Source organism: Zalophus californianus, chromosome 4, assembly GCF_009762305.2.
Source record: "Zalophus californianus isolate mZalCal1 chromosome 4, mZalCal1.pri.v2, whole genome shotgun sequence".
In the NCBI taxonomy this organism is placed as follows: domain Eukaryota; kingdom Metazoa; phylum Chordata; class Mammalia; order Carnivora; family Otariidae; genus Zalophus; species Zalophus californianus.
Window position 1 is genome coordinate 186,943,508 of NC_045598.1, and position 14,467 is coordinate 186,957,974.

Here is a 14,467-nt window from a genome sequence, read left to right on the forward strand (position 1 = left end):
GGCAAGGGGACGATGCTGATTCATATGTGACCCCAGGGCCCCGTCTGGTCCAGTTGGGACATGAATCCTTGTCTGAGGCCACGGAGGGAAGGAGGCTTTCTTAACAATCTCGGGTGAGCCCTCAAAATGACAAACAGAGGAGGCATCCACAACAGTGGCACACGGCGGGGGTAGTGTGATGGTGACCAAGACACAGGGGAGAGGGGAGAGGGGCCCTCCAAGGGGAATCCCACCCACCCCACTCAGCACCCGAGGGGGAAACTGAGGCCCCCATAAAATATCCTACCCAGGGTCACAGAAGGGTTAGTGGCAGTGACGTCAGATTTCCAGCCATCATATCAGAACACACTGTCAGGGGTCAGCAAGCTTTTCTCTCAAGGGTCAGAGTGCAAACAGCCTTTGTGGGCAACGCAGCCTCTGTCACAACTACTTGGCTTGAGGCCATGGTGTGAACACAGCCACCCACAATATGTGAACAAGCTGACATGCCGTATTCCAACAAAACTCAATTTGAAAAACTGGTGTGTGGGCAGATATGGCCTGTGGGCTGTAGTCTGCTGTCCCCTGCATTTGATCCAGAAAGATCTTGAGTTCCTGAATAGGCCAGCATCCTGCCCAGAGCTCGCAATCCGTGAATTTCGAGACTCTGCTGGACTCCCTTCCTGGACAGGGAGCTCAGATCCTGACATGTCAGGTTTGGGCACTCTGATTTTTGGCATGTTCTATTTCATATAGACTTGACATAATTAGTAAATATGATAACACAATACTAAGAACCACAATCAATTAGCTGCCAGATCGGTAATTTATCATCTAAGTTTTACAAAGAAATCAAGTCTCCGAGACATGAAGTCCCAGCCAAGGGGCCCCCAACTGGCAGGTAGCAGGGCTGGGATACCAGGCCAGCCCCTCTACCTCCAGTCAATGTCTCAAGATGCACAGACTGTGACTCCACTCTGGACGAGCCACAAAGGGGGCCTTTTATGTACATGTTCCCTCTGCTCTAGAGGGTAGGTAGCATGACTACTGTTTGCATTTTACAGGGAAATCTAAAGCTTCAGAAAGAAATCTGTCCAAACAGAGAAACCTGGATTTAACTCAGGCTCTTAGATCCCAATCCCTCTGCTAACCATGGAGGCTCTGGAGTCCCAGCTCGTGAAGGAGAGAAGGCAGGATCTGAAGCCAGGCCTTCCCTGAATGCTCGTCCTGGACTCTTCCCCTCCACCCTCAATCATGCCTTCTCACAGGGGCCACATCTCCAGGGAGGGGGCAGGGAGAGGGCAAAAACTGCTTCAGTGGAGGGGGTGAGCAAGTCTAGGAGACCCACGGCCTTGGGCCCTCTAAAGCTCAAGCAGCATAGACAGCAAAGTATATTTATATTCTATTTCAGAGAAGGAGGCAGTTGGGGGGAAATGCAACGTTTATGTAGGGTCCTTCAGAGGGACATGACAAAAAAAATTGGTTGAGAAACACTGCCCTACGTGAAAGGTATTTAACTCAATCACCTTTCTGGAAAATAGTATATGCATGCATATTGTATGTAATTTACATATGCATATATAAATTATACACAGACATACCTGTATCTATGTGTATGTGTATATGGAGGTATACACATCCACATATGTATATGTATGTGTATGCACGTGCCTGTATGTGCATGTATGTATGTGTGTGCACACATGTGCACATTTGTGTTTACATGCATTCATGTGTGTGTGTGTATATGTGTATATAGTAAAAGCAAACACTCCATAGCAGGTGCTCAGGGCCACCCCTGAGCCAAGTGCTTCCCACGCCCCATTATATCCTCACAACACCCTACAAGGTAGAAGTGGTGCCAGGGCCCCCTTTGTATGGCTGCATATAAGGCCAGCACGAGGCTAGGAAGCTGAGGGTTGGGAAGCAGAGCCGGGCATGCCAGGTGTCGGCTCGGGCGAGGCGTAACCACCCCGACCGCACCTCACTGTTGATGCACACCTCTTGTAAGAAAGGCCTGCAGGAACATCAGTGCACGGGCACACGCAGAGTTCAGCACAAGGAAGACACTATTGCACCATCACGGGAAACCAGGAGCCAGAAGCAACGTGGGGGGTGGTCCGTTCAGAGACAGTGGAGGGTATGTGGGTTCGTGCCCCTCCCAGCGCAGCGGGACACACCACCCCGGGCCCCATGGAGGCTACAGGCAGAACATCTGGGTTTGACACAGGAGTTCCTCGGTTTTAGGAAAAGACAGGATTCGGGCAGGGACATGCTCCAAACAGCTCCCAGGGATCTGCTCCAGGCATGGGCCTGGCTGGGCACAGATGAGAGACAGTTCCTCTTTCCCTGATGTATGCCAATTACATAGAACTGATGGGTGGATTTCAGTTTTTCATCATTTTCAGTCACTGTCTTAATAAAATTCCCCAGCACATAATCAGAATTAAGTAACCCCGTTACTATTTCTAGGGGGTGAGCTCAATCAGAACAAGGTTTCCCAGGAGGAACTCTCAGTGACCCTTAGGCAAAGGGTGGGCCTGGCCCAAATTGCTTCTTGAGGCTGATGCAGTCCTGAGGGCCAAGCCACAGACATCCATGTGGCGGGTCCAAACCCACAGCTGATGCTGCCACAGACTCCTCCCGGGTCTTTGGGTCCACCCAGAGGACTAGCTGGGTCTGGGGGCCACACACACATACACACACACACACACACACACACGTTCCCAGGTGTGTGTGTGTGTGTGTGTGTCCTGACCTCACCACCAGTCTCTGGGCAGGCAGAGGGACGTGGGGATGAAGGCAGATGTGTGGTCAGGAAGACCCTGTCACTGGGGACAAGGCCAGCAACAGGTGGTGCCTTCTTGGATGGCTAGAAGACTCAGGTTCAGAGGGAGATGGGGCCCAAAAAAATTCTCAGGCCGGACCTGCCACCCAGGCATGCCGACAGCCAGCCCCCAAGCCCTTCCCTTGGGCGTTATTGCTGGGTCTTCAAGGGGACAGATTATTCCAGGGGTTTGAGGTGGTCTCTGCTTCTGGCCAAGGAAAGACTCGTGGCTGGACTCCTTCTACTGCATAAACTTGGGAACGTTAAGCCAGCAAACTAAGCCTCAATTTCCACCTCCTGAAGCAGGAGATGACAACAGTCTCCTCTCACACTCCTCCCAGCACCCAGAGTGCCTGCCTACCCCAGGCCCTTGGCTTTCACCGCTGCCTCTGCCTGGAACTTGGGATGTGGACTGTTGCAGCCTGTCATCCCAAGCTCAACCCAATTCTTCACGAGGGGCCTCTGGAAATGTCACTCTAAAAGCAGGATCACAGATGTCTCATTCAAGGAGGAATCCTGTGCCTCAGAACAATGTGAGAGAACAGGGGATTGATTAAAATGTGTTGGAAAAAATAACCCAGTACTACAGAGGTTCCTTAAAACAGCCGCGGTTGTGACACGGTATCGTTAAAGGTCTACCCAGTCCACTCCCAATGACATCAGTAAGTTGTGTTATTTACCGACGATGCATTACAAAAAGAAAAAAAGGACACGTTTTCAAGTGAACCTAATAATTCCCTCATTTAGAAGGTGAAATTTCCTGTTGATGACCACAGTCCAGAGCAGAGCGAGCCCTCGATGGCCAGGGCACCCAGGCCGGGGCTGCCCCGCACACTGTCACAGCAGAGGAGGGCGTGCAGAGACCCTGGCCCCCCACACAGGGAGCGGAGCCTCAGAGGCCTGAACGGCTGCAGGGCACCCACTAATTAAACGCAGAGCTGGGGTGTAAATGCCGACCTTTTCCCAGCGAGAGCCACGGGTGAACAATAGAATTAATCTCCCTGCCACACAAAATAAGTCAGTCTTCCTCTGTCTCTCCCCTCCCTTCTCCCCTGTCGCTGCCATATTGGTAAATAGAACATCCAGCCGTCCAGACTTTCTCCGGAACAGCAACACAGCTAAGCACAAACACACCAGCAAGAGAAAGACAGTTGGAGAGAGGGTGCCCACGTGTCATACAACAAAGCACCACAGAGCACGGGAGAGGCTACTCGGCCCCAACCCGCGCCGGCATCTCAGCCTCGCTGTCCAAAAGCCAAAAGACAGAACCCAGGACAGTGCCTCTTGCTCGTGGGGCGAGAGGACCACCACTGGGTGTCCCCAAAATAGAAGGAGGCGGAGGTCTCTCAGCCGTGGCCGGCTAGCATTCCACAGGCTCACCCCCGGCCACCCGATAAGCTATATAAAGGTTGTTTTGTGGCTACGACCAAGCCCGGGGTGGAGAAAGCTCTTAATTACAGCCAGTGCTCTGGGGTTGGGCCCCGTCATCAACCTCCGCCCCATGCACTGCAGGAAGCCAGGCTGAGACTAAGTCCCCTGGGGACCTGGTCAGGCCACAGAGGCAGGACTTGATGCCATGACACATAGGCCCCTCCCTGCATGAGCCTGAGGCCGGGGGGACAGTGAGCCACATACCGTTAGCTTCATTCATGGACTCAGCACACAGCCACCGGTCACCGTGTGAGCCAGGCCGGCGCAAGGCACCAGCACACTTCAGTATCAGAACTCCAAAGGATCGCAGAGGGGCAGATTGACGGGACCTACTCCCAGGCAGTGGGCGCTGAAGGGAGCGGACACTGGAACCCCTGCCGCCTGCCCCGCTGTGATCCCGGGCAATCCGTGTAGGCCATCTGGGACTCAGCACCATCCACAGACCAGGAGGATCCAGGAAACCCGTGTTGAGCACTTGCGGAGACATCACGGACATGGTGGGTTGAAAGACACTTCCTAAATATCCCAAGTTACCAGAAGGAACTCAGGACCTGGGTCAAACAACAGGGTTGAGCTCCCAGTGCTGTTCCTCGCCCGCTGGGCCGCCCTGGGGAGTGAGTTGAACCCAGTCATCACTGACGCTCAGGTAATCCCAGGGCTAGCCGACCCTGGGTGTCCCCCACACAGACTCTGACAAAGGACGTAAGCACAGGCTAAGTCATAAATGGGCCAGAACAAATAAGGTAGTAGAACTAAGTATCCTGTTGGCAGCCATGTCCCAGGGGGTCGGATATGCAGCTGGAATTCTAATGGAGTTCCTAGCAGAGTGTTGAACAGAGGCACCTAGAAACCCTGAGGAAAAAAACCGTCCAGGTCCGCAGATGGCCCAGGGGCATTTGGACAGAGAAGTTTCTGCAGCAGCCACCCCAAAGAAGCTCTGTCTGATCTCAGGCCCATTCCTGTTCCCACACTGCCCCCTCCTCAGCTCACCCAGTCACTTCCAGCTGGGCTTCTAGACCAGACCAGCCACGGCTCGCAGCCCCCAATCCACCCTGCCTTAGGGCCCCGGGGGGCTCCTGCACCCCCACCCCAGACACAGGCCCCTCTCTTCCTGTGCACTGACCTGGGGTTCTGCTTCCCCTCGGAAGGGCAGCCCTGGCGAGCCTGCTGTCCCTCAGAGCTGCCCCTCCACCCTTCTGCAGCCAAGCGCCGGATGGAAAAGCATGGGCTCTGGATGCAACTGGACCTCAGCTCGTCAGGAGCAGCATCAAAGGAAAGAGCTGTTGGGGGGGGCGGGGCCTCACATGTGGACTCGTATGTAACAGTAAAATTTCTAGCAGCCACATTTGAAAAAGTAGAAGAACCAGGTGAGATTAATTTTACTACTATATTGTATGTATCCCCAAATCTCCCAAATATTCACATTTAAATACGTAATCAATAGAAAAGATATTCGTGAAACGCTTTGTCATTCTGTCTACAAAAGCCAGCATGCACAGTCCTGTGGCACTTCTCGGTTAGGACCAGCACCTGACTGATCAAGATGCCCCTGTGCTGGCCAGCGCAGGTCTGGGGCTATTGGCTCCCTGTGTGCAGAATTCAGCATCGACACCACCTCGCGGGGCTGGGTGGGGAGCAGGGCGAGAGTGGGATGCAGAGTGCTGCCAACATTTGGTGCTCAGAGAACAGCAAACTTCCTGGTTCTGCTCACGCCAGTGGAGCTCGGTCAGGGTCCTGCGCCTCCGCACCTGCCCCCCCCGACGAGGCAGCCTGATTCAGCCCATTCCAGCCAGCCTGCCTTTTGCAGACCCTCATCAACCTTCAGAGTCTAACCATTTGTCTCTGCTCGTCAACATATAGATAAGTTCAATACTTCCATTCATGTTGGGTATGATTTCAGGTTTGCAGAATATTCTGAACCTTTGCATTTGGAAGGGGCTAGGGCATTGCCTAGGTACCTCTAATGCGTACAACACAACGGCAAGCACAGAATGAACCCCAGGTTCCCAACCTTGATCTCCTCTAAACGACATTTAGGCGGCTCCTTTACACCCCAGGCTCTGTTCCGGGCACTCGGAAACCGCAAGGAACAGACTTTGCCCTCGTGAAGCTTGTTCTTGTGTGTGAAGGCAGACCCCAGGCAGATAAACTACCAGACATGTGAAACTGCAGGTGGTAACCAGGGTCCACATTCCATCGTGTAGTTAGCTGCCACGTTCCTGCTGCCTCGAGTAGACAAAAGCTTCTTGAGGACAAAAAGAATGTCAGATCCCTCACTGCATCCTGGGAACTGGGCATGGACCCCAGCAGGGGAATCACTTGGTGTGAGGTTGCTGAATGAACGAATGAATGAACGAACGAACGAACGAACGATTACTACAATGCTCTGCTGGGTTGCTGAAGATTGTATGAATGAATGATTTGATCGAATCCAATGACTGCTACAATGTACACCCGTTGAATGAATGTATGAGTAGGTCAGATCGAATTGAATGACTGCTACACCAAAAACCCCACATTGTTCGTCTGTGATTTTCTAGATCATCAATATGAGGCCCCAGTTCAGAAGAGCTCCTGTCTGGGTTCCAAAGTCACCCAAAGATCTCTCCTGTGTGTGCAGGGACTTCTGGCCATGTCGATTTTGTGATGCTCCTTGATTTAATCTTACTAGATATATTTCAGCATGTTACTGTTAGCTATTTTATTTTGTTTTGCTTTCTTTCTAATTGAAGCAATTGTAAGGGGATTTTGTTTCATTTGTCACCAGAATCAAGCAGGCCCCTAGTCAGCTTACAGCTGTATTTACAAAAACGAATTCCCTTTAGACGACTGAGCATAACTTACATCTTTCATCTATTTAGGTTTTCGGAGGAGCCTGGCTACTGTGAGTTTTCTTAATGTTATCATGGCGGACATGTGGTGTGCCCGGCTGGCTGGCATCTGGTTCCCCTTCTCTTGGTTGCAGCCCCCAGTGTCCCTGCGTGGGTCAATGGTGCTGGTGACTAGGACGGGGTCATGTGGTTTCCACCCCAAACAGTCAGCTTCTTTCCACTCCCAAGCCACAGTGTTGGTCTGGGGAGAGCTGCAGGCTCACGCTTGTCCATTAGACTGAATCCAGGCCCGCTGGGCCATGGTCTCATCCCTCTTGGCCCTAAGATGCACCACAGATAGCCCCAGTGTGCCCTCCCACACCTGTTCTCGCTTCCTCTGCCCTCCCACCCCGGGAGGCTGGCCCCTGGGATGACATCACTTGGCCCCTTGCGAGATGGTGTCACACAGGCTTGGGCCAGGGGAGGAAGGGAGACGAGGGGAGGGGAGAGAGGGCAGGTGCTTCCTTCCTGCTCCCTCTAGGCCACCACTGAGGCAGCAGCTGTCCTCCATGAGGTGACTCCAGCCCCCTCCCCATCTTACAGGGCTCTGGGCACACTTCCACCCTTGCCATCGGCCTGCTTCTTCTGCTGCCCGTTCCTGGGGGCTCAGTATCACTCAACGACCTCAGCCGTCTCTCGACAGAGCCTTCATCAACACCTCTGCAATGGACCATCCATGCAGGGACCCAGACACACAAGCCTGCCAAGAACAGAGTTAACGCCAAGGAGAAACCCAGACACGGAAGGAGTGGAACGAGCCCTGGTCTCCTCATTCAAGCCCGCCTGACCTCTGACCTTTTTGTCGTGTGTGATATGAATCTGCAGTTGCGTCCTCTATGGCCTGTGATGGAAAGCACTGTCCCTGACTCAGAACTAAGGTCAGTAAGGGCGCCGCCTCAGTGCCGGGTACAGTGGGATGAGGCCAGCACGTGGAGGCTGAAGGCCTGGATTCCGTCCCCAGCCCTGCCCTTCTGTGAACTGGGCAGCACATCTTAGTGACTTCACCTCCCGGGGGCCATTCCCACCATTCCCAGAACCATGCCCTGGGCACAGAAATTCTTCAAAATCGAGCTTCTGTCTGGCCAGCGTCCAGAACCTGTCTGAACCAAGGGTGCCAGTGGGCAGGGTCTAGAGGAGTCCTGCTTCCCAGCGCCCTGCATCAAGGTGTTCTGCGATCCCAGCAGGTGCACACGCTCCTGAGCCACCACGTCGGACTTCTGCCTCCTGGCTGGGCCTGGGGCCCGGTGTCCGGCTCTCATCAGCCCGGAGGCCAATCCTGAGCCCTGGCCCTCCCAGGCTGTCTCTCCTGCCTTCCTGCCCTCTCCCGTCCTGGCTGCAGCAGCCCGACGGCCTACTGCTGAAGGCCTAGCAGCTGCCCTTCCCAGGAGCTCAGCACGCTGCATGCTCATATCCATGAGGAGATCACCATAATCTATGCGATTGTAATGAGGGTCAAGTGAAAGTTCACGGCCGATGCCTCGTACACTAGTGGATTGCGTTCCTTCACTCAGCACTCAGGGCAATCTCCTCACGTGTGGGACAGGGGTTAGCCCTCAGTGCTCCATCTAAGCCAGCACTGTTTGTTCTCTGCATTTCTCCAGCAGTCCCATAAAGGGTCTCCGGGTGTCCTGCTGTCCTGCCAGCATTCCATTCTCACAGATCTGACGGCGTCACACCCCTGCACAAAACCCTCCCACACCTCACCTTAGCACACAAGCCCTCCTTTATTGAGAGCCTGACAATCACACAAAGCCACCAACCCCAGACCCTTCCTTGACCGCAGCCCCAGGGCTCCATTACACTTCCCTGACTGTGTCATGCCGTCCCTCAATCCCTCATCCTATGGCTCAGGCATGTCCTTCTAAAGGGTCTAAGCACCACCTCCTCCAGGAAGCCCTCTGTCATTCTCAAGGTCATCACTGAACACAACCACAGTAGGACCCCATGAGACTCTGCAGCACCTTTATTAAGGTCATCCCCACAGTATTATATCCCTTTTTATGTGTCTTTTTCGCCATCTAGACTATGAACACTCCAAGAGCAGGAGTTTTGTCTGATCTTTTTCCACAGGCCCAGAAATCAGCACAAAGCCACACAAAAACTAGATCCCCAATAAGCATGTATGAGTAAGTAAGTGGAAGTAGAGATTAAGTGAGCCAAGGGAGAAGAGTCACAGAGCGGTACAGAACCCAAGGGCGTCAGGTGTCAGACACAGTTTAGCTGTTTTCTCCCAGGGCTGCAAGCCAGGCCCATCCCTGGGCCCAGGCCCCTGCTGCTTGCCAAGTCACGCCCAGCCGCTCCCACCGCCTGCCACAACCTCAAGGCTTCCCTGTCCCCGGCAAGCTGTGACCCTCTGAGCTTCTCCCACCCGAGGAGGCTCAGTCCCCAGAAGTAGTCAGCAAGACAGAGGCTGAGACCCTGCTCCCAGCCCCCACCTGCTGGTCCTGGGGAGGGGTGCCACCAAACACTGCTCATGACCCAGGAAGGACAAATGTCACCCCAGTGAAGCAGGCAGAACAGAAGTTGGACACGGACTGATGCACAAAAACCCACTTCACCTTTGTTGTCCTGCGCAGAAGGCTGTCCTGAGAATGACCCAACAGGGGTCTTGGAGGTCAGCCTTCAGGGTCAGGAGCCCAGGGGCCCTCAGCTCCCTGCCTGCTGCCCAACCCCCCTCATCGCCCATCCCCAGCCACAGTCAACAGATTCCAGACCACCTCGGGTTATCTCAGAGGGCACCAGGTCAACAGCACTTGGCCTCTGGGATAAGCTGGGACTGACCATCTCCAAACGGCTGATTGGGGATCACAGCTACAGTCCAGAAGCCTGTCTGTGCCTACTTCCTTAGACCACCTGTCCCTGCAGTCTGTTGGAAGAAGAAAGGGGCCTGATATATTTCACCTGCCATGAGCTTTAGGAAGGGCTTTGGAACTGGCTCTGACTCGAACAGCCCTGCAGGTGAGATACGTTCCCACCACAGAAACCGAGATGGGACTCCCAGGCATTTAACCCGCTCCAGGTCTCTTCGGGGTGGGTGAGGCCAAGAACCCAGCCCTCTTTAATTTCCTTCCCGCCTGCGCCCTGGAGGCGGAGCCTGGGAAGGACCAGTTGTGCGCCCTGCTGGGTACAGGCTGGCCTGGTTTTCCGCTTTCCTCGGTTACTGAGCCCTGGGCCCGGTGCTCTCTGGCGCAGCTCGGGGACTCCCCACTGCTCCGGCCCCACGCCCTGCGCACACTCACTTTCACACAGGCGGCGCCTCAGCTTGCCACGGATCTTGTCGATGGCGTTGAAGTCGGACACGTGGAAGACGTGGGCGGACTTGGGCTCCGAGGCGATCTCCTCCAGCTCCTCCTTGAGCGCCGCCCCGACGCCCACGGCAAAGATGCGGATGCCCGCGTGGTGGGCGGCGGCCGCGGCGTCCAGCACCAGGTCCTGGCTGCGGCCGTCGGTCAGGAGGATGGCCACCTGCTTGAAAGCGTGGTCCCCCGGGCGGCCGCCAGCCTGCGGGGAGAAGCTGTGGCGTGTGATGAAGCGCAGCGCGTCGCCCGTGTTGGTGTTCCCGCCGTGGTAGGCCAGGTGCCGTGCCGCCGCCTTGACCGCCTCCCGCGAGCCGAACAGGCCCAGCTCGAAGGCCGTGGTGGGCTGGTCGCTGTAGCGCACGACCCCCACGCGGGTGCGGTCGGGGCCCACCTCGAAGGTGTCCACCAGGTTGGCCACCCACTGCCGGACCTTCTCAAAGTCCTCCTTGCCCACGCTGGAGGAGGTGTCCAAGAGGAAGACCAGGTCGTAGTGGACAGTCTTGCAACCTGCAGGGGGGAGGGAGGAAAGGAAGGATGACTTGGGGCAAACGGATTGGGAAAGGTCACACTGGCTGGGGGCCTTAAAGGTCCGAACCTGGCTTTCTGAACTGGCTTATGATGATGAATGTCCCCAAGGTTGCTGTGAGGTCCAGCTGCCAATATGTGTTCTTGCATAAAAAGGGTTAACGTTCATGGAACACCACTCTTATCAGTTTCTTCAATAGTTTTTATTTTGGTTACCAAGTGACTTGTTTTTTAAACCTACTGCAAATAACGCATGCTCATTTCAGAAAAGGCAATCGAAAAATGTTTTAAATGCTTATGTCTCCATCTACAGAGAGGTCATGCTGTTAACCCACACTGTATAGACCTAATTATTTTCTATTTCCGTATAGTTACTAATGCACGTGGGACTGTACCAGACTCGCTGATACATCGCTGTTTTCTCCACATCTGGCAATATATGCTGGAAACCCTTTCCCAGTGTGGTGATGCCGGTTTCCATGGCTGCAAGATGCCACTGCATAGAGGATGTAATTTATTTAGCATTAGATGTTTAAATAGTTTATAGTATTTCAATATTTTAACTCATGTAAAATATATTGCACTCATATTTTAAATATAAATTTGTAGAAATTCTGTAATGCTTTATCAAAATAGGAGCATATTTTGATGTATGATATGCTTCTATTTTTGTAAACTTTGTTTTATATAAACTATATAATGCTTTTGATTAAACAAAATAGGACACTATATAATTTATTTCTGATCCTCAGGGCAACCCTGGGCTGAGAGCTTGCTCATCTCCATTTCACAATTGGTAGGAGGAGGAAAAGGGTTTCTTTCTACACTCCAGAGAGCTTCCCAAACATATAAGGGAAACATCAAGAAGCCTTGGTCTTGAATCTCGCAGAATCTGACGCTTGTTCATACCACCAGCAGCAACTGACCAGCGCTTGGTAAAACATTCGTAGTAAAAACAAAAGAAAAACAACAACAACAACAAAACAGTTTGTTAAACTACCATGTTGGCAAAAGCATAAAAATTCCCATGGTAGCCAGTGTGCAGGAGGATGTAGCCACCTGTTCTACCACTGGCCATGGGATCTGTCACACCCATTTTCAGGGTTTTAGAAGCCTTATGAAGGAGAGTGTTTTGGATCCACCACTTCCAAATTTAGGGATTTACCCTAATAAAACAATCAGATGAAAAGGAAGAAACATTTTTAAAGATATCTAAGAAGTTCATGCAGCATGGGCAAGCAAAATCCTGGAGCCCAGCTCCACGCTCTCCCTATGGAACTGCTCACACGACCATCGGCTGGGCTCATAGGGCACAGTGACCAGCAGCCGTGGAGTGCTGGCTTGAAGGAATCCTTATTTACCAACACAGATACATTCTCCCAGTGTCTTGCTGGGTCTGAAAAGCTGTGTGTCAATGTGATGTCTGTGTGTGGGATTGTGTCTATGCATCAGAGGACTTACAAAAAGGAATGTTGCTTACCTCTGGCAAGCAGAACTGTGGGTAAAATTTATTATTCTGTATTTCTGATGTTATATCTTTAAGTAATGAATTAATTCAGAAAAGAGGAAAACAATAACCCTGTATTTACACACACACACACACACATGCACGCACACACACTTCTCGATCCCACCCTACACCAGTGCCTCTCGTAAATTTTCCATACCTACCTTTCCCCCGAGTTTCTAAAATCCAAGTTGCAATCTGCTCTCGGGAGTGGAGGTAAATCCCCGCCTTTCCAGGATTGTTCCCTAACAGGATTAGAGTTTTTGGAGTGTGTTTGCCCAGATGTGTGGACTCAAGAGATAATTCCTGGGGAGTTTTTCTCCTTGACACAAAAGGTCATCCTTTTGTCTTTAGGACAATGATGCCCCAGCCTGTGCAGGGTAATTGCTGCTGTGGGCCAAGCAGGACCCAGCCTGTGGGCTGTAATCCCCGAGCAAATTTGTGTTAAGGCTGCAGACAGTTCATTTGTTCCAAAGGCCTCACCCAGGAGCCCTTTGGCACTCTGGTACATGCTGTCCTGGGGGCTAGGGAGCAGACTGCATGGTGTGTGCGTGAGAATTAGGTGTGCTGTCTCGGGAAGGGCTCTGACCTTGACGGGGGTGCCCTCAGCTCTGCCATGGGCAAGAGCCATGTGTGTGAGCCCTGATGGTGAACGCTCTCCACTGGGCTGTTTTCCATGCTTTAAAATGAGGGCTGGGAGGAGATGGTCCTTGGGCCCTCCCTGTGTGTCAGCTGTGTGTGCTCTTGGGCTCATCTCTATGGACACAGAACCCGACACTCCTCCTGTGAAGACCAGGCCACGCATGGCCATCACTGTCTCTCCAGCTAGCTGGGCTTTGAGAGGCTCAGGCAAAGTGAAATACAGGAGGGGACTTGGGAAAAACACAGAAACACAAGGCCTGGGTGGGGGTTTTGCCTGCGTTTGCTTCCTCGGCAGGCTCGGGGAACACAGCGTGGGCGCTTCCTTGTGGACACCCTCCTCACCTGATGGGGGCTTTGGGCCGTCTTGACCTCAGTTCCTCATCTGCAAAATGGGGTGGTTTTGCAGCCAGGTGTTCGCCCTGCTGCCCCGGGGCCCGTCCCAGAGAGGGGTCCACCTGTGCCCCGAGGAGGCCGGCGTGCAGCCTCTGTGTGGGTGCCGTGACCCAGACCCGCTTGTGTTCCTGAGCCCTCCTTCGCGTCTCCCCGTGGATGGTGCCTTCCCCAGGGGGCCCTCAGACGGGTGGGCTGGACCACCATCCAGTCATACCTCATCCCTCCTGCCACCACCACTTCTCCTCCAGCGAACTTCCCACTCCCCCATCTCCTCCAGAGGCGTGTTGCCCTTGTGGTCCTGGCCGCCTCTTCTGGTGGGCCTCCAGTGTGTCCATTTCCGCTGGAATGTGCCCCAAAACCCTTCACAGGACAACACGACACAGTCCTACCCCTGCCTTCTGCCCCCAGAAGCCTGCAAGCACTCAACAGAGACAAGCTCACGGCACACTGTGCGGTCCACTCAGGATGTGGGTTCCGACAGCTCACTGTTCTCCCGCACTCTCCTGCACACACACTCGCACACACTCCCCCCTCAGACTCTCACACTTACACACTTTCACATATGCTCACACCCACACGTGCCGACACAGTCCCACACTCTCACTTTCACACACTCAGTCTCACACACCCACACCCCTCAGATGCTCTCACACGCCTATACTCACCTTTACACACACGCTCACTGTCACACACTCACCCTCAGACTTTCACACTCACATACTCCCTTTTATACACTCTCCAGCTCTATCAAACTCAAACACACATGCTCCCACATTCACACACTTTCTCACACCTCCACACACTCACCACACTCTCACACTCGTGCACTCTCACGTCTACACACACACTGACAATCTCATACCTCACACAGGGTCACACACCCCCTCAGACTCACTCATACGCACACTTGTATATACTCTCCCCAGCTCTATCACACACTCACACACGCACACTCTCTCGCTCACACAAGCACATGCCCTCGCCGGACGACTGG

The 14,467-nt window shown here is 53.4% G+C and overlaps 1 protein-coding gene across 1 annotated transcript in view; it reads right to left on the minus strand.

The window, feature by feature from the left end:
* The window catches only part of COL22A1 (collagen type XXII alpha 1 chain), a 247,474-nt gene that overhangs the window by 212,927 nt on the left and 20,080 nt on the right, over positions 1-14,467 (minus strand). The window contains exon 3 of the mRNA XM_027583883.2: positions 10,347-10,913. Coding sequence (XP_027439684.1) covers positions 10,347-10,913 — 567 coding nt within the window. The remainder of the gene's footprint in view (positions 1-10,346; positions 10,914-14,467) is intronic.